Raw genomic sequence first — 21248 nt, forward strand, 5'->3', positions numbered from 1 at the left:
GACTGTTTTTTGCCCTTTCACAAAAGCAATTAACAACTGTGGTAAGACATATTTCTCCTTCTATCTGAGAGCTGCTTCTCCATAGCATAAAATTCACCATTTGTAAGTATTATATCCAAGTTCACCAAATAAAAAAAGCAAAATACATCAAAAAGTTGCTGGAAGTTACTTTGGGGGATAATTTACGTTAAATTAATTTTAAAATCCAGATTGTATTAGTTAAATCTCAGTTCCTGATTTGTCCTGACTAAAATGGCAAATCAGCTTAATAAGGTGTTGCAGAGTTATTGCCTTGATAATAGCTGAAAATTTGAACTTGGCAGTTTTATGGATTGGTTTGTGTCTGAAAAGCTGAAGGCTTTTAAAAGTTCTGAATAAAGGTTGCTTTCTAAGGACACCTATGGAGTAACTATTTATAAAAGCACCCAATCATTTTCCTCACTAAAAGTGCTATTGGAAAAATAAACCTGGTATTTAATCCATAACTTGCTATGCACTGCACCCTACAGTGGTGCACACACAGGGAACCAGAAGAAAGAGATCAAAAAGGTCTTTAAAATGTCAGGCAACAGGGCCATGTTTGAATTATTAGGTGAGATGCTCTCTTGCTTTTAACAATAGCAAAGAGTACCTTATAGCTGCTTTCCCCTCTACTTTTATACTGTTTTTTTTCTGATGGGTTATTGCAATTAGTGCAGAAACTGAATTTCTAGTTGTTACAAAACCACTCTGGACAACATATGAGCTATTGCTGAAAGTGTGAGCATACATTTGTAAATCTTAATGGAATATTCCAAGGTATATGAAGCATGCACAAACTGCAGGATTATGTGACAGATTTTTAGCCAGTATTAACTGAAATAAAACTAATTTGACAAAAGCTGGAAACCTGTCTTAGGTGATGCTGATATGACCAGATAGAATATAAAAGGGCTTATCTGAAATTGTGTTAAGTGATTCAACTTTAAGAATTGTGCATTTCTAATTCACCAACAGCTACTAAAGGATTTTTAGAGTACACAACATCAAATATAGTTATAACCTTGTAACCAGATGTATTCATTTTTTGTTTATGCTGCCTTAATTGCTATGCCATAGATACTGTCCATGCTGGATGTTATATTAGGGATAAGTAAAACCTTTCACTAATGCTCCAGATCAGTTCTAAACTATTAGGGCTAGATTATGAATAGTCCCACTGATGTTACCAACATAAAGGCTGTACAGTCTAGTTCTTAATGTATTTGATTAGCAAATCTGTACCTAATACTGTTTTTATCTCAAATTTTAAAAGTACAAAGAGTCTCTGCTGGATGAAAGAGTGGGGGAGAATTTAAACTGTGCCGGTATTTTATATGCTGTTTCATTAATGTGTCTGGTTTGCATTTGTGGTGGATATTTTTTTTAAAATGTTGTGAAGCACCAACCATTTGAGACTAATGCTCTAAAAAGGAAAGAAATGCAGAAGAAAAAAAGAAAAAACCCTACATATATATGGCAAGTCCCGAAATGTAACAGTTTGTACAGAGCTTGCCAAGAACAAATTTGAGAGTATGTGTGGGGTGTGTGTGCAAAGAATGCAGGATCAGGCCCTTGATGTGGACAGCTTTTGGTTGTTGTTTTTTTTTTTTTAAATCACAATTGGCTATTTTCAGGGTCCTATTCCTATAATACTGTTTTTATATGCTTACCGTATAGCAGGTCCCTGACATTGTGCTTTTAAAGCAGGAAGGGTGGGAGGGTGCAAAAAAAAAAAAGGAAACAGACTATATAGCCAGAGTGGTTTACATCTCTAAGGTTTAAGGGCACTGGGAGACACAGTATGTACCAAACAAAAGCAAGCTAATCTCTTTATGTTCTGTGTTTAAAGGGAGACAACCATACTTGTTGACATGAATTCCAAATTCAAAATGATTTGTAGAAGGGCAGTGATGTTGTTGATGCCTCGGCTTTGTCTGGTGCTGTCCCCAAGGTGTAAATGACAGTGACCCTGATTCCCACATACCAAGTAAAAGAAAAGCCATTTTAATGTGACAGATGCATGAAAAGGCTAGTGAGGAAAAATCATTAACTGCAATGTGTGATATAAACTGAAGAGGGGCAGGATCAGTATGGGAGACAAGTATGAGAATTAACAGCATCATTAGTCAAATCACAATGTTTTGACAACTTCATGTTGTGTATGTAATCTCTACTGTACACAAACATTTGTTAATGCTCATGTGCAACAAGACGTATTTACAATAAACTCGTTTTTAAAAAACTGCACCATTCCCATACTATGTAAATGCCAAATACCAAAAGGTGAAATTCATTCCCCAGGCACAAAGCCTAGAATTAGACTTTAAGTAATAAATTCCTCAAGGGTTATGGAGGGTCAGTTCATTTTCATGGTTCCTATTCCAGTTTAGTTACAGGACTAATGGCCATAGCCACTCGTCCCCTATGCAAATAGAATCATAGACTATCAGGTTGGAAGGGACCTCAGGAGGTCATCTAGTCCAACTCCTGCTCAAAGCAGGACCAATCCCCAATTAAATCCCCAAATGGCCCCCTCAAGGATTGAACTCACAACCCTCCTCAGGTGCAGGAAGTGCCTGACTTCAAAGAAGTCTTCTGAGTGCATACACCTGGCTGGTTCATGAAGCCCATGAATAATGCTAGTATGGATATTCTGTTGGCATACCCCTCAGCTCAGCCTTCAAAGCTGAACTAGGTCTAATACTACTGAGGGACAGTAGAGTCCTCTATGCTAATTGTCCTCAGGCATTTCATTGTTCATGCAGATGGCAACTCAGACCCTCTTGTGTAAGACTTCATGGCCCTCACACCCACCATGGGTTTACACTGTAAAGAGTCAGTCCCAAAACAAAACAAAACAACCCGAATATATATCTTCATTATAACTAAACCTCCATCCTTGGGAGTTAAGGAATGCTCAGTAGCCTCTTTCCAATGCCTGGGGATTTATATACAGAACTCTTATTAACACTAATGGGAGTTTAAATCCCTGCACATCTAAATAAGACTATACCTCCAAGCATGTATGTGTTATGAGAGATGTGGTAATTGTGGTTATTACAATGAGGTTTGATGACACTGGAAGGGTAACACAATACTTGGTGTCGCTAAGAACATTTTAAGAAAGAGACTCACAAGAAGGGTGTAATGTTTCAGGTTCCTTTGTTCTCCTTATTAATTGTCTATGTGTAAATTTAGAAGGTTTAAGGGAGAACTAAAAAGTCTTCGGAGCAAGGATGCAGTAGTGTTAACTATACCTAAAATATTTATAATTAGTGCATTCAGTTCTAGCAATGTGTTTGCTACTATTGCATTATTAATTATTATTATTATTTAGCTCCAATATAATGCTTTTCATCAGTAGTTCTCTACGTGCTTTACAAAGGCAATATCATTATCCCCAGTTTATAGGTGAGAAGACTGAGGCACAGAAAGGTGAACTAACTTTTCCAAGGTCACCCAGCAGGCTAGTGGAAGAGCTGGGACTAGCACCCAGCTTTCCTGAATCTCAGTCTAGTGCTCTATCCACTAGTCAACACTGCCTCCCATTATTATTGTTAATAATATTTGTTTACTACAGTATTACGTAGAGACCTCAACCAAGTCTGAGCCTCACTGTGCTAGGTACTGTTCAGACAAAGACCAATTACAATCTTTGTGAAAGATAAGGCACAATACAAAGCTACATTTTAAATAGATATCTGACTGTTCTGATACCGCCCTACCCAATAGCACTGTTTTTATTAGCATGGAAACAGCACAGAGCTTTAACACATGCAAGGCTTAAGATCCACAGAACTTGTGGCATCCGTGCAGAAAGGCAGCCTCTCTATGTTTTCTCCTCACCCTCCTTTCCCCTGGGCAGCATGGATCATTAGGAGTGCTATGGCCATTGGCTCCCAATCTGTGGCTGCACACAAACTGTCTCTGAGAGAAGCAGCAGCTGTCAGTAGGAAGTCACCACTGCTCTGAGGAGCAATACTGCTAATGGGAAATGTGATGGAAATAGTATGACTTTCCCACAGCATAATGTCACAAAGAATTCATGCTCTGATCCCTCCCATCCAAAATGCTCTCATGTTGCTTGCATTAGAAGGTCTTCCATGGGCTCAGGGAGGAAAGGGGTGTCATCAGATGATTGGCTGTGTGTGTGTTCTCCCTATGTATTGTCCCAGCTCTATGCAGATAGTTGGCACAGCAGATCTTGAGCAAACCACCCAATGACCACAAAATCCATTAAGGTGTGAAGGCGCTTGGTCGGGTTTATTGTCAGCAAAGGATGGTCCTAGCTCCCTGGATCAATGTCTACAGTTACACTAGCACATGTATGCCCGTGACAATGGACGCAGCTCAGTCAGTGGCAGGACTTTCCACTGCTCCCTCGGCTGGACAAAGATACTCCCTCTGAGATACATCTTTATACACCAATATCAACAAGTTACATATCACCCTTGACATATCAGGGTGCCACCCTGTGATGTATTAGGGTGTCACCCATTGCCTTGTACCTGTAGGCTGGATCAAAAATCTATATTTATCATGCCGTCATCCTGATCTTATCTTTAGGATGGGTCACTGTGTTTCTGTTCTGTTTGGGGAATGTGCTGGTATCCAGGTGTTCTGATACTACCATTCTGGAATGTGTTTGAATATGTATTCTTATGCCTAGCACTACTTAGGAATTTGTGTTTCTGCAATATCAGTCCTGTTCTTGCTAGATTCTTTGAGCAGGGCCTGCCTCTTGCTCACAGCTTAACTTTGCTTTATATTAGCAAGTTTTGACCATTACTTTAGCTCAGGCCTCATACCAGGCCTCTGATACAAGGGCTGATGTCAGGCTCTCTTCCTACTACAATTCTGCATGGTTCCTCTCCCCTTCCTTTGCTATTTTTCAGTGTTTCCTAGTGGAATTTCTACTTTTCATCTGTTCTGTGCTCTGCAGTGGAGGTGATGCTAGGGCATTAAATATTTCTTAAAGTTTCATTGAGATGTTGCTATGGTTCCAAAATTAAACATATGGCAACCATGCAGAGGTGGGGAAAGAGATTTCATGGCATCTGACTTAAAAGGAGATATGTGCAATAAATGTGGAAAAGCTGAAATAGAGGATGTAGTATGACAGATATGCCAGAACTAAATTACACCAAGGATGTATTTGTCCCAGTATTTTGGCAGTGAATCAGACAGAATTTTGCCTCATTTGTATTTGATCTATTAGCCTGTACAATTTCTTGTTCTATTGCTACATTCATAATTGCATAAATAGAAGAAAGAAAGAAAGAAAGAAAGAAAGAAAGAAAGAGGCCCACCTGACTTAATAATACCCATGAGACTAAATTAGGGTTGAAGCTAATGAAGACGGTGTACATTTAATTTGTTAAAGGAGTTTTCTGCATGTGCCTGGGGAGGTGGGTTATTACCATTTCAGATCTGTAATAAAAAACAGGATCTTGTATCTTGGAAATTTTTACAATGTCACAAATTGAGGTTATGTTACATTGTAAAATGTTAAAGGGAAATACACAGTAACACCTAGGCTATATGGCATGAAATACATGAGTTCTTCAGATAGAAAGGAGTTACACGCGAAAGGGGGAGAGGGGGAGTTTCAGCATCCGAAAAGTAAGTTTGTTGTTTCTGAACTGAATAAAATAATACTTAGGTCTCCCTCCTGGTTATCGAATGGTTTATGCTGAGCTAGAAATCAATATACATCATATGAAACTAAGATTTTGAGCCTGGTTACGGTAGCCATTAGTTTGGGATATTCTAGACACATTGTACAATGGGCCAATACCTGCCTATTGTATAGTGTGGCTATAATATTCAGAAACTTGATCTAATATTTAATTTCCTGAGAAAACATTTTCATGATGACTGGCACTAGAAGAAGTGGGGGGAGGGTTGTTCTTCACAAGCCCTTTGATTAACACAACTAAATAACAACATTTGACTTCAACCACTAGCTGAGTGATGATCGTTTTAGAACTGTAAATCAAAATCTGACCTGCACTGTGGTGGTGCTGATCTGCACCTGCTCCCACCAAGAAGGACCACAGGAAGGATGTGCAGGCTACACTATCCTGAAAGATTCCCTTTTTGTAGCTGTACAAGTCCATTGGTCAGCATAAGAGAGGTGAAGGACATTGCCCCACCTCCCCACACTGCCTCACACTGTTTTGGTCAATTTACACTCATAAAGGTGCATAAAGGGAGGAATAGTCCCTCCCTTCTCCAGAATGGGTAGACTACAGTCCTCTTTGTGAAAAGTATAGCAGGAGTAAGGGAGGTACCTCATCCCTTCCCCCTTGTGAACTTTCACCTGATCATGAACAATTTGGCCCCTTGTATTTAATGGCATGTTTGCCATTAAATGTCATTTGTGTCTGCTTGAGTTAGTATGTTATTTACTGTGAGTGCAGAGGAAGAGGGATGCAGTGTTTAGTATGAGGGGGTCCTAATCTTTGTTTGGGGTCCACAGAGGCTAGCGCAATAGAAATATTAATAATTAATAGCCAGAATATAGACAAAGGAAAAACTTAAGGTCAGACAACCCCCCCTCCAATTATAGCTATATTAGAAACAGAATTAATCATATCCATTTGTATCCATTTAATTGCAATGATCCAGCCAAATGTAGGTGTGGTGATCATTTATGTAATGGTTTATTGCTTCTCAAGAGCCCATTTATTATAGTTACTTAATGAAGATATGGCATCCATCTCACATATGTAACAAGAGACATGCGTTTGTAACATACGGCTGTTTGTAATTAATTGAGATAATATAAATCCCTTTTACATTTGAGTAATGTACTAATACAGGGTCCTGTCCCACTGTCCACTTCCCTGAATAGACAGACATGGGCATGCAGCAGATCCTGGCCTGTTAGATGACGAAGGGGACAGTGCCATCTCAACAGCATCATTCCTTGCTCACTTAGACTTCACAACAGCCTCTCTGTGGAGACTGTACATTTCTAGATCCACATGTGTGCAGGCTGCCAGGACAAGGATGGAAGATGATGTGGCTGGGGAGAACAATTGTTTTGTCCCTAAAAAACCTGCCACTTATTTGTGAGTAAATTAATGCTGACTATGGAGTCCCTGCTGCGGTAATTACAAGATCTGGGGGATTCCAGGACAGTGTAGCTCCAGCTAGAGTCACATTGTCAGGAAACTAGAGAGGGCAAAGCTTACATGGGCATTACCCGCCAAGGGATTTGATCTGGCAGATAGTTATGCAGTCTGGTCCTGATCCAAATCTCATTGAAATTCATGGGAGTTGGTTCACGCATCTCCCTGTGTGTGTTCATCTGTGCTTGTTTTCACAAGTGTGCACTTAGTAGCAGGGGGACATTTTGTTATATGCTTCAGTTTACACTTGTGAAGTCTGGCAGGAATTCATTTTTCAATTTTGTTTTAAAATAGTTTAGGCCAAGCCCGTTTCTTGTGTATCTCCACTGAAGTCTAAGGATTTACACAGGGGCCTGCTACATTCGTTTTCCTTTCTGTTACCCACTATCACATGCCTCTCTTTTAAAAAAAAACCAAAAAGACTTTTTTATGAGAAGTGGATCATTGGGGGTGGATTTTTTTTGCTAGGCTGAATTGCCCCATGCTCCAGCCCTAACAATGCACTGTCACTGTGCTCCGGGTCATATGGCTGACCTCAGCTAACAAGCTGTTCCTGCTTTTAGGCTACTGGGAATGTTTATTGGCCACTGTTTTCCTCAGTTCTAAACACATAGTTATTTCTCAAGGCCCATATAAATCATAAGGTCACAAAACTCATAAAAACTGTGACATTCTCTGGGATACATGATACAAATAACTAACTTCAGGCTTAGCAGCTTTAAACATCTATGGGATATTTTATCATAATATATATACATTTACTGGAATTATATTTACTTTTCAGCTAAATGACACACACAGTAAAATGGTACTAAAGTTGCTTAACAGGATAAACTTTTATATACTGGTGCTTTGACATGGTACAACTTTGAGCACCACTACAAAAACAATGTATTATAATTCTGCATTAAACAGGGCTTAGAGAAAATAGTGATCTCCTTGCCATAAATGTTAGGGCTTGGTTTATTTTATAAGAAAATGACTTTGAGGACATTACTGTATTTCTCCATGTATATGTCATGTAGGGACTGAAACTTACAGAGATTGTATTCTGTAGCAGTGTATTTGTTTGGCCAGTTGCACGGACGTATGCAAAACCCAAACAGAGCTATAAAGAAACACTGTTTTTTACACATAGAAGTTTCATTACTATAATCTCTACTGACATTACACAAAGCATTATTATAGCAGAAGTGGCAGCAATAGCTATAGTTAAGCTTGGAAAACAGTTTCCATTCTAACCCCCTGATTTTAGTTACTTTAAAATTTTCATAGACTATCAGGGTTGGGAGGGACCTCAGGCAGTCATCTAGTCCAACCCGCTGCTCAAAGCAGGGCAAATCCCCAGATTTTTTTTTACTCCAATTCCCTAAATGGCCCCCTCAAGGATTGAGCTCACAACCCTGGTTTTAGCAGGCCAATGTTTTAATCTTTCAGGCTGATTTTTTTCCAGCCGTAGTCTCAGCCTAAGGGTGAACTTCTTTGAAAAGCCTTAGCAAAAATGATTCAATTGTTTTTAAGTATAAGGAGAGCGAATAAAAATCTATACTTTCCCATTTTCAAAAAAATAAACTTGTAACTTTTTTTCAAACAGCTCTGTAGTTAAGCTAGCTGGGGGTAGAGTGTTGAAATTTGGCCTGGAAATAACCCTCAAGAAGTAAAGGTGCCTTAGGCTGCTCTAGTGAAATATGATTTTGATTTGACTGAGCTGTGGCTCCATGAAAGTTGCCTGGTATGCATATTACATAGTATTTTCTGCCTGGTGTGGTTTTTTGTTGTTAAGCTGGTAAAGTGCATGTATCAGAAAGACTCTGTACATTGGTAACCTAATGATATAGGGGAAAATATGCTGAAGGTGCACAAGGACTGAGGCAAGCATTCCTCCGACCCCTTCATTCATCCCTGTATGTCTGGTATGTTGCAAAGCAGCTAGAGATTATGTAAGATGCTCAGAGACAGTCCCTCTACAAAATTTGTATGATGTGAAGCAGTTAAGGAGAGCTGTTGTGCAGCTCCTAAGATTCACAGGAGATGCACAGCAGATCTCCTTAGCTGCTTAACAGGACAGAGACTGCTGCAGATCTTCTCAGCTGCATGATAATGGGTGTTTCTGTGGTATCTAGCTAAACAATTCTATATAATGCAATATACACATACTATAACATTTTTCAAGCCAGTAAATCTTCAAAGTCCTCAAGAGCGAAGCTTCTCTTTTGTAATATTTTAAATGTTCTAGCTTTTTATTTTTAAAATAATTAAGGAAGCTGCATATGAAGAACTCTCATAGATTTTTCCATGATGGGAAGTCAAGAAATGTCAAAGTTAAGGTTGTATGTACTACATTAATTAAGCTTCCCTGTGAGTGTGCATTACAATAAAGACTTTGGTTACATGATCACATGCTACTTTTCAAATAATACAATATAATACCACCAATATAATACCACTTATGTACACACGTAGCATCCTCTAGTACTCTGCTACTCTACGTATGGCAAAGAAAGAGCATCCATGAAAGTCATTTATATCAAAAGGGCACAGCGAATCAGACATATATAGTGTAGCTGATCCTACAACAGATTCCACACATGGGCAGTAATTTACTAAGAGGGAAGTACGATGCAGAAGGGGACCAAAGTGAACAACACAAAGCATGCATCCTTAATGTTCTCTTAACATAGCTTCTCAATGAAAATAAATGTATAAATATCCACCATTTTACTGCATTTATGAAGCTTCAGGACTTGGTTGCCATGGAGGAAAATTGCGATAACCTATATTCTAGAGCTGATCTGTATGACCACAATTTCCTTCCTCCTTTAGCCTCTTTTGGTTTCACTAAATATGGATGTTGCTAGAGCAGTTGTTGACTGCCCACAAAAGCTTGTAATTTATTTTATGTTCTGAACTTTTACAGTTTCTGTGAAAAAGTAACATCTACCTAATACTTTTGTCAGTTGAATTCCTAAGGTTATGCTTAATACACTACACAGATCCCAAAAGGAAAATTACAAATTCATCAGGAGTTCAGAATTCCTAAATAGAGTGATATGAGGTTGCCATCATAGAAAAGTTATAGAAAGAAAAAAGGAGCATAAGGATTCTGATCTCATTTCAGTATAAACCTGACTCCATACTCTTTAGATATTCAAGGAGGCAACCCTGATTGTTCCATAATTTACCAATTAAGAGGACTTTTTAGTGAATTCTGCACTAACTAACAGCTCTGATCCAACTGCAAATGATTAATTCAGTCCAGCACATCAAAAGAAATGCTTAATGGATTTAGTTGTTTCGTATATATATATATGCCTGCCTTAGCTCCATTACAGAAAATTGCACTAATTAACTGATTTTTAGCAATTGTCCTAGTGCATGACCTAATATAGCCCAACTGACAGTTATTCTATGACTCAAAAAGTCTCCAGGATTCTGTCACATTCTGTCACATTTGCTGGAAGTCAGTATCTAGGGGTTAATCCAACTCCCATTGAAGCTGGTAGGAGTCTTCTCACTAACATCAATGGGAGTAGGATTAGGCCTCAGGAAGGAAGCTGTAGTCGTTAAAGCACAGGGAGTCTAGAGATCTGAGTTCTGTTCTTGGCTGTGCAAGGAATTTCTATGATGCCTTTGGCATGAAATCTCTTTCTACCTCAGTCTCTACACCTGGAAAATGAGAATACCAATCTACCTCACAGCAGAATTGTGAACCTTGAGTCTCATTAATAGTTTGAAATATTTGGATGGAGGTGCTTTAATAATGAAAAGTATTCTGATTGATATTTATCTCTTGGGAGGTCATAAAACTAACACTTTACTGTCGAAATTGTTTTGTGAGTTTTGGTAATCAATATTTTGCACACAGGAGCCATATATGAGATCTCTCCCACCCACACCATTTACCTCCCTCGCTCCCATCACCTCTCAACTTAATCTAATCACAAAGACAATTGTAGAAAATGTCATCAGTTTCGCAAATTTTTGTCTTCCTAGATGTAGCAACTAGCTTTGAGACAAGCAGTAAAAGTTAGACTGCATTTTATTTTGCGGACAACAGTGGAAAGTTGGCAAGAAGAAAGATTTTGCAGTGAAATAGGGAGGTGAACAAGTTGTAAATAACTCTAATATCTTCCAGATGGCACATTTTACTTGGGAACTGAGTTTAGAATAATTAAAGGCATGTGAATTTCCAATAAATACTGAACTTCACCAGTTTGACACTGAAAAGCTCTATCTTCTCTGAAATCTTTAAACTGTTAAGTGTCCCTCCTCCCCGCCCTCTGCCTTAAAGTGGAACTCTTGGATTTGTGAATCTTTCTTACTTAATGGCTTTCTATGCCATAAAGTTATGAACTGAAGTTCTTTACTAAATAGGCTTAGAATGAAATGTTTCTTCCCAGTAGAGTTTTCCATTTTTATGTTTTGGGATTACTACATTATAGTTTCGAAGGTTGATCCTACAACCACAGAAATCAATGGGAGTTTTACCACTGACTTCAATATTAAGCCCTTTTGTTTGGTAAAAAGTCTTTTACAGACAGGATTTCTGAATATCTTAGTGTATTTCTACAGTGCATTTGGGAGCAAGCCTCGAGGACCGGGTCCACAGACTTATGTTGGCTTTCTGCTCTAGCATGCTAAAAATGGCGTTGTAGTGGTTGCAACTTGGGCTGGACGCAGGTACCTTGAGATTCCAAGCTCTGGCTTTAGCTACAGCATCTTCACAGCAATTTTTTGTGACCTGCCAACACAAGTCTATAGACCCAGGCTGGGAGGCTCACTCCCAGATGCAGTGTAGACACACAATGGTGCAGCCCAATGGTAACACCATTGTAATGAGCAATATTTTAGCCCATGGCCTCCTATGTTCTTACCTATTGCAGAAGACATTATTAAGCTCACTCCTATAGTGAAAGAAATGGTTCATGAGATACTCATTTCTATTTCAGAATTTTCCAATTGTTATTTGATCTAAAGTAGAATCATATTAAGTAAATGTAAGGGATCAGATTGTGTCCTTGCTTACTGTCATAGAATCATGGGGTTGGAAGAGATGTAAGGAGGTCATCTAGTCCAACCCCCTGCTCAAAGCAGGACCAATCCCCAGACAGACATTTGCCCAGATCCCTAATTGGCTTGTCTCAAGGATTGAGCTCACAACCCTGGGTTTAGCAGGCCAGTGTTCAAACCACTGAGCTATTCTTCCCCCTCAGCAGCCCCATTGAGTCAGATTCTCAGTATGAACTGGAATAGATCCATTGACATCAATGGAGTTACATTGATTTACTGCAACTGAGAATCTGCCAGTTGTTTTCAGTGGGGTTGCAGGGATGTAAATTAACACAGGATTTGGCCCACTGAATTCAGTCTTCCATTTATTTGCTCTTTCTTGTCTTTCTTTTGCTACAGCAAATTGTTTTGTAGTCCAGTGGAACATGATTATTGGAGACCCATTGTGAATTAATGATTTTTTGTGCATTAGTGAATAATGGCCGAATGCTGATGGTCTTATTCCCACCTAAATCAAATGGAGTTTTGTATCAGAAAGGTGAGCAGGATTTGGCCCTGAGTGAACAAACAGTATAAAAAATCAAGGCCATACAAGAATCACAGAAGTGTGTGAGCAATGAGAGGCTGTCAAAGTGATGGATATAGAAGTAAATTGCAAAAATACATTATGTGATTTATTTAAATATCCATCACATTGACAATTGTAAGTTAGCTGTGAGATCACAGGCTGCTCCTCTGTGAGGCACAGCCCAGAACTTATAGCCCAGGCAGAGGGTGGGAAAGTAGCTGAAAGCTCAACCTGAGCTGTTCAGGCCCTGGAGAGCTGCTTCTCCCCACAATAAGAACAGGAGTACTTGTGGCACCTTAAGAGTTCTTTTTGCGGATACAGACTAACACGGCTGCTACTCTGAAATCTCCCCACAATGTAACTTAGCTATTAGTGGGCTATCTCAGTATTGGCAGCCATGCCAAGCTGCCCTTTGGATCTCAATGCTGCCTGGAATCTCCATAACACTGTCTTTTCTTCTCCTGAGCTCCAACCCTGGCACGCACCCAATGCCGGGATTTGAGAGGGAGTCCTTGGGAGGCAGTCTTGCAGCTGTCTCCACAGTTTCTGCACCAGGGCCATTCTCCATCAGCTAGATTCTGAGGCTTTAGGGCCCTATTATTTTGGGGAGCTGTACTCATGATTTTTGGATAATTGGGATTGATGATGAGAGTAGCTGTGGAGTTGTCTAGCCGCACTATGACAGGTAAAGAGCAGGGTTGACCAGGTAAGCCCTCCAAGCTATAAAATGAGAGTTACCAGAGACCAGTCAATCTAAGCAGAAGGCTCTTATGAAGGAAAGACTGGCAGACACTGACTGCAGGAGCCAGAAAGTGATCCTAGTTTGGGTTGTGCTTGATTTTTTTTAATGGTATTTGTTTTTGCTGTTGTTGCTAATAATCTGGGACTTGGGCTAGTATCCTTGAGTTCTTGCAGTTCTTAGGCTCTGAGCTCTGGGATTCTGATTACCCTGTGTCACAGGTACCACAAGTAAATTTACAACAGTAAATTTCACACTGTTGACTACCAGTCAATCATGGTGCAATACTTCTGATGTAATGGAATTTGCAGTTCTTCTATTAGTTTTCCTCATGCTCTGTCCTTCTGTTTATCTAAAGCAGAGCTGTGTGGGTAACAAACAAAAATCTACTGATGAAGCAAACCTCTTGCTCCCCAGGGGAAAATAATTCTCAGTTATATAGGTAGTTTGACACTAATTATCCATCAAATAGTGGGGAGAAGTGAGGGTAAGAGCTGCAAGTGCTAATGAACCTCCCAGAATGCTCTGCACTTCTCTTCATGGCGAACACCGACAACCACCTTCACAGCTCTTCTGTAACATGAATCAGTTGGGCGTAAATTCTGCTTGCTTTTCTATCTTTAAAACAATCAGAGAATAATTTATAAAATACATACACATTAAGGTGAATATGAACAGTCCCCTCGCTCTCTCACACAGGTAAACAATTCTGATTTGGAGACTGAAATCCAACCAAAAGTTAATTGTGCCAATTTGACACATATCCCATGTAACTCTACAGGTGGTACTCTTGGTTTGCAGAGATATTTGAGCCCTTGCTGACCAAAATATTAGTGATCAGCCAATAGGAACAAAGCACAACAGGTCTCAGAATACATATATATACATATATATACATGTATATATGTATATATATATATATATGTATTCTGAGACCTGTTGTGCTTTGTTCCTATTGGCTGATCACTAATATTTTGGTCAGCAAGGGCTCAAATATCTCTGCAAACCAAGAGTACCACCTGTAGAGTTACATGGGATATGTGTCAAATTGGCACAATTAACTTTTGGTTGGATTTCAGTATATTTGGTTGGATTCATATATATATGAATGAGATGTGCTAATCTAAATTACCCATGTCTGGTCACTCAACACTTGGTTCAAAGGGTCAAGTGGCAGAATTCTTGGTTTTAGCAGCCTGTGTGCATGAGTCTGTGGAAAGAAAATTTTAAAGTAAAAGCAATGAGATCCTGCTGCCTTAATAACAGGAAAATCTTCTAAAGCTGTGAGTAGCTTGGTACGGTAGCTGACTTCAGCAGCAAGCAATGCTTTATAGCAGTCTGCCTTTACCTTCAATAGCAAGACATGCTAGGGTGCATTTCAGGGGCCACTGACATATTCAGAAGAGGAAAAACAGAGATAAGCAGAGCACTGTAATCTCCTGTTTGAAGCTGAGACTAAAGAATTCTCCAAAAGCCGGGTTTTGAAGTTGATTACATTTCTCATTGCCCACTGCTCTTTTTTATAGGTGCTGTCTGGCTTTTTTCCTGAAGCCGTAACTCACACTTTCCAAAAAGAGAAACTCCTTTTTTGAAACTCCTGTATGAATTCTTGGAGGAATTCTATGTTCTCTCATCATTCTGATGGGAATTTTTCCCAGACATTTTTTTTACTGAATCATAAAATTAGGACTGTCTAGTAGCATCATCTTCAGCCACTGACTGGGAGGGGAAGGCGAGTGAGAGGTCTGTGAATTGCTACTGAGCAAAAGAGAACCACATCCAGCCCTTCTAGGCCACAAAGAGCTTTGCTGACTCCTGTGTGAAATCTTTAAATACAGTGGAAATGGGAGATCCCAGAGAAACGTGGAGAGTCGAAAATAGGATGTTATGGGTATATTTACTGTACTTTAGGCACCTCCAAGCCAATATCCAAATGCTACCCATGTAGGGGAAGCTTTCCTATTTGCACACATGCATTAACACCCTGCTTTTTCACTTAAAGCTTCAGGTAGCATTTAGCTCCATATTTATATTTACATGTCTGTGCTGTTAACCCTACAGGACTATAACACTACAAGAAATATTTGCCACACCATTGGCAGCAGTGAATTCCCAACTGGAAGATCCAAATTTGCGAACTCAGTATTGTGGGCTCTGAGCCAAGACCGTCCGGGTGCACTGCTGAGGTGACACATTCAGTCTCCTAAGAGGGATGCCAACATGCCAGCTGCATCCCTGGCACAGCATTTTCTACTGACAAACTTATGGAGTGGAACTGTTACCAACTCCAGAGGGGAGATGCAAGCTGCTTTCTTAGCTTCTTTGGCAACAATGTTTTCTGGTTGTGACTGTACATTCTCCTATTTACAAGGACTGTTGTTTGTGATACACTTTGCTCTCTGTTTGGTGGTATTTTGAAAAAGTGCTAAAATGATAGAAGCACTTCAGTTTCCAAATATAAGCCACTATAATCCAGTGTAATTTGATTTCCATAAGCAAAATACCATACCCAAATGTACAGCAGCTCATCTATAAAATGTAGCTTCCACTGCAGAAGAATCTAAATCCATTTATTAGAATAAGACTTGTAGTTACCAAGCAGAAGTCAATATACTTATTGTGTAGGTCTGATCTCTAAGTCTTTCCATCTCTAACTTCCCACCTCCCACTCACAGCGAGGTGTCTCTAATGGCCATTATTACTTTTCTAAAGTAAAAGAGAGAAATCTGTCACCTAAAAACCCTCTGATCTTCAGCAGGTCTGGATCATCCCATGCAGCTTGCACATAAATTGCAAAATCTACTAGAATCAGCCAATTAGTATCAAAATTGTGTCACATACAGATGCAGATCAGCCAGACCACAGAGAATGAACCTTGTAAATTACCATTCAACTTTCTCTCATTCTGAGCAAAAGAGGAAGAGTACAGATAAGCTATTGCGATAGAGAAAGACACAGAGAAAGGAAGAGGATTTTATTTGAGTATCTTTTGCAGTGCATGTTAGTGGGGGAACTGATACATAGTGTGTACATAAGAACAGTCATACTGGGTTAGACCAAAGGTCCATCCAGCCCAGTATCCTGTCTTCTGACAGTGGCCAGTGCCAGGTGCCCCAGAGGTAATGAACAGAACAGGTAATCATCAAGTGATCCATCCCCCATTGCTCATTCCAGACTTCTGGCAAACAGAGGCTAGGGACACTATTCCTGCCCATCCTGGCTAATAGTGTAGTGTTATCTCTGACTGCATACAACAGCCTTAGTAAAACTCGGAAAAATTATATACATATAAAATAGGTGACCTGCAATGGAAAAATATACTGTTTGTGTTCTTTGTTTGCTTCTTTATGATTTACAAAAAAGGCAAGAAATGCTTTATATAATTTAAATAAATATTCATGGGTGGGATTCTTGGTTTTACTTTATAAATTCAGATATGCAGTAGTCTAAACAGGAAGGTTCTATGACCAACTAATGAAATGATGACATCCTGAGTGTCAAGAGAGTAAATATTGAGCATCTGAGAAGAGAAAAGCCTTGTGATTAGCCTGTTTAAAATGCTCTCTCTCTTTTTCTTTTTCGTTAACCCTGTGACTTTGATGTTTATTGAACATTTTGGAGAAAGGATATCTTTGTTAAAGATTCAACACCCTGAACTGTTCCATTAAGGTGTAAGAACTGATCGTATGAATTCTCTGACATGTCCAATAAGTTTTCTAGGAAGATTAAAAAAATATTTCTGAAGGCATAAAACAAAAAGAAGAAAAACCTTCTTTTAAAAACCCCTCAATCTTCAGACCTTTTCCTAAATCATAAAGAGATTTAAAAAAAAAAAAGGCACAAGCCCAGTTAAAAAAAAGAACAACAGAATCTTTACACGCCATCTTTTACACACGAAACATCTAGAAAAGTATCTCAAAAGAAAATGTTTCCTCTTTGTATTTCCATCACTTTGAAATGGGACAGTGAAACTTAGTGGCTGAGCAACTGCTACTAGAAACATCAGGTGCATCAAAAGAAATGTAGTCATCACAATATTTCACATAAGTTAATGCTTACAGTCCCATCAGTGTCAGCTTTATTTTTTACTTGATATATACCAAAGCTGGCATACAATTTTAACAGATGAGGTAATGTCATTTTTAATTTAAAGAGCCTTCAGCTGGCCACTTTAACTAGTGATATCATTATTGCAGTTGTCTCATGGGATTTCATGTAAACATGTCATGTGCCCTAGATAGTTTGGATCGGGGTTATTAAAAGTGACTTTGGTCATCATGAAGACATTTTTTTCTTTGACTGTAAAATTGTCAGATAAAGTTTATATTACTGCTATTTTTTAGCCATTTCTGGTATATTAATATGTCTCTGGACATTTCAATGCACATAATGGAAGAATAAAAGGCTAAAGCAAATTAACAGTATCATTTTAATGTCAGTTGTTGTAAGATATGAAACTTAAATGAAATTGTCTGACCAGCAGCAATTCAATACATAAAAAGGCAATACGGATGAGACCAAAAAATATACCACCTTAGGCACACAAAAGCTTTCCAATGTCTCAGCCCCTTTATTACTAGAAATAGGCCTAAAACAAAACGTGCGTACAGAACACCACCAAATTTTAGGAAAGATTGAATCTGGTTCTGTAAGTGGCAGCTGTTCCCTGTGTCTACTAGGGGCTGACACAAATCTCCAAAATCATCCACCAATGAGCCTTTGAAATCCTTGGATCTGGGCCAAGTCCTGCAGCTCAAGGCTGTTCTTGATTATTCTTCTCTTTTATCTCTCTTATAAGGCTCAGGCTTGCCTGTTGCTGAGCCCCCTCAACTCCACTGAAGTCAGCCTTGCAGGTTCAGGTCCTTGAAGGTGACAGATCTAGTTCAGAGGACTGAGAAACTTTGTAGCACCTCTCTTGTCCCCAGGCGAACATTTGCTATTAATCATTATTGATAGATTTTTATCTCCACCGATAATGTATATGGGAATCAAGCAGATATACAGAGGATGAGGACCTCGTCCAAAGAGTTCAGTGATCATATACTATATGAATATGAATGTTAAAACAATACATTCACTTAAACCAACTCAATTCAAATTTTTAAACAAGGATATGTTCTAAAAAAACAACTTTTGTCTGAAGGAAATCAAGTGTTATAATTAAAGTGTGGATTGTAAGATTTGCTCAATTTCTGTCCAACTGACATGGAAAATGACAGATTTTCTGCCAGTGGTCTGGAACGTAGTGGAGTTTTCAACTAAATCAAATGTTTAGGGATTCATTTATTATTCTGTGCCCATATATTTAGAGAGTAGTATACAGAAATCCAAGTATTGTTCATAGAGAGCACCAGCCGAAGAGACATTTTGAATTCATAACAGAACTTCACAGTTTGAAAAGAATGCTATGCATTATGTATTGATAACACCACCATAGACAAAGGAACACAATTTAATAATACAGAATTGTGCTCATGAGATTTCTTCTTTTTTTTTTTTTGTTAATTGGTTACTTAAGCTGACATTGTCTGCAAGCATAATGGACGCCATTCTTCCTAATAGTTCCATGTTGCCAGATGATGTCTACAGACATGATGTAGTCCATTTTAATTATTTCATTTTGCTTACATCTCTCAGCATAATGCAGTTTCCAAGCAGGCTAGCATTTTTCTTGTTTATCTATGTTGTATAGCAATGGTTTCTAAATTAATTAAATCCCTTTCTTTCCTGGAAGTTAAAAGTTTCTTTCTTCCATTTATCCATCAGGTATGATTATGTTGAAGTGATTGATGGAGATAATGCAAATGGGCGCGTATGGGGAAAGTACTGTGGAAAAATTGCTCCTGCTCCTCTGGTGTCTTCAGGACCATTTCTCTTTATTAAATTTGTCTCTGATTATGAAACTCATGGAGCAGGATTTTCCATCCGCTATGAAGTTTTCAAAAGAGGTGAGCAAACGATTCATTATTATGTAGTTCATAGACCATGGTGTTTGTTCTGTTTTCAGGGAAAAGTTGATCATAGTTCTTGAGGACAAAAGGAAGGCTATGTCTTTTGAAAAAAAACAAGGATTTGGTTGTAGATTAAAGTTTTATTGCTCATGTCATCCACATGCTTAGGGCAGGTTGTTAGCTGGTGTAAATTGTCATTGCTCCATGAGGATCTGCACCTCTGAATGCAATCTGATAGCCCTCAACAGCATGTTTTCTACAAAGTTGTTTGTTTAGATTTTTTTTTAGTTGTTGATTTTCTTTCTTTGTGTTGACTGTCATCCTATGATGTATAATGTTTCCACCTTATCACACTGTAACCTTTGCAGTCCCTTGCTTATTTGGTTAGTGCTTTGCTCTGCATTCCCAAAAGATATCCATCGGCTCAGAATGGACCTAGCTACACATGGCCAGCAGATGATGGAAGGATCAGAATGGTGTCACTTTCAGTATTTGTTTTTCGGAAGCAAGGGGAAAGAGGCAGTTCACACTGCTTTCAAGCACATCCTGGTGGCTGACTATATAGGAGCTTCAGTAAAGGCAGCCAAGCATGGGCAGCTATATGTGCAGAAGAAAACATCTGGAAGAGAAACTACCCAGGATTAATAGGCAGAGCAAAAGGCCCGCACTCTGATCAGCTGGTTTGCTGAGTCACTGGCTGTAGGATGGTGAGATCATTTTTTGGCATACACCTTAGCTGTAATTGGATGGAGGTAGATAAATCACACATTAAGAAGCCAGTAGGACCCAGACCAAAACTGGATAATAAAGGCATAAATACACAAAGAGTGTTTCTTTATAGGAACCAAGATTGCCTTTGACAATATAAGCAGTTGGGGCTAGATTTTCAAAGTTCTCAAAGCTCAGAAAATTTCAAGTGCTCAATGCCCTTAAGTGAGACCACATTTTCAGAAAGAGCTCCCATTTATGCACCTAAGTCAGGGCCACATTTTTAAATGTGCTTAGCACCCAGGAGCTCCCATTGTGACTCCAATGGCCAGATTTTCAAAAGAATTCAGCACTGAATGCATTGAGCTCTTCTGAAAACCTGGCCTCTTATTCTTGTGCCAAAATGGGAGCTCACCTATTCTGAAAATCTGTCTCCTAGATTTTTAGTGCTTGCTCCCTTTCCCCCTTTAAAAAGAGTTAAAATCCAAGCGCAAGAAAAAACAACTGCAAAAATGACCTGTGAAACAAGCTGCTTTTGAAAGTGAACATTTTCAGATGGACACCTTTTTCATAACAGTCTAGTGACAACACAGTACGCTAACAAGAATATTGTATTTATTTCCCCATGTGATCATTTAAATCTCCCACTGATATGCATTAGCTATGTTAAGGTAACATTACAAATAACATTTTACATACACAAAAGTCAGGATACTCAAAATTATGGGTCCCAAAGCAACTTTAACTCTGATGCTACATATACCTAATATTAAGGCACAAAAGCTATCACCATCTACAGAGGTGGAAAATATTACATACATGCTTAAGGTATGAGTTACTGTTGCTGTAGGAATATGGATGTTGAATTTCCTGACTTTTGCACATTTAGTATCTCTCAGATAATGTTAAATGAATGTATATATTAAATGCATAATTTACATATTGAGTAAGTAAATAAATAAATAAAATGCCAAATAAAGCCAATCAGTATATTCTATGATAGAGATACCTACCAACATGACCAACTTGACCTTATGAGTCATAAGACCTGCCATAAGACATTCTTCTTCTCAGCTCCACAGACATTAAAAGAAATGTCAGATAAAAGATCCAGA

General features: G+C 38.8%; 1 protein-coding gene across 5 annotated transcripts in view; it reads left to right on the forward strand.

Annotated features, from left to right (window-relative positions):
• Positions 1 to 21248, forward strand: part of NRP1 (neuropilin 1) — a 139405-nt gene that overhangs the window by 36400 nt on the left and 81757 nt on the right. For all 5 annotated transcript variants that reach the window (XM_050939037.1, XM_050939039.1, XM_050939035.1 and 2 more), the window contains exon 4: positions 19241 to 19422. In XM_050939037.1, the coding sequence (XP_050794994.1) occupies positions 19241 to 19422 (182 nt within the window). The remainder of the gene's footprint in view (positions 1 to 19240; positions 19423 to 21248) is intronic.

Source organism: Gopherus flavomarginatus, chromosome 2, assembly GCF_025201925.1.
Source record: "Gopherus flavomarginatus isolate rGopFla2 chromosome 2, rGopFla2.mat.asm, whole genome shotgun sequence".
Classification (NCBI taxonomy): domain Eukaryota; kingdom Metazoa; phylum Chordata; order Testudines; family Testudinidae; genus Gopherus; species Gopherus flavomarginatus.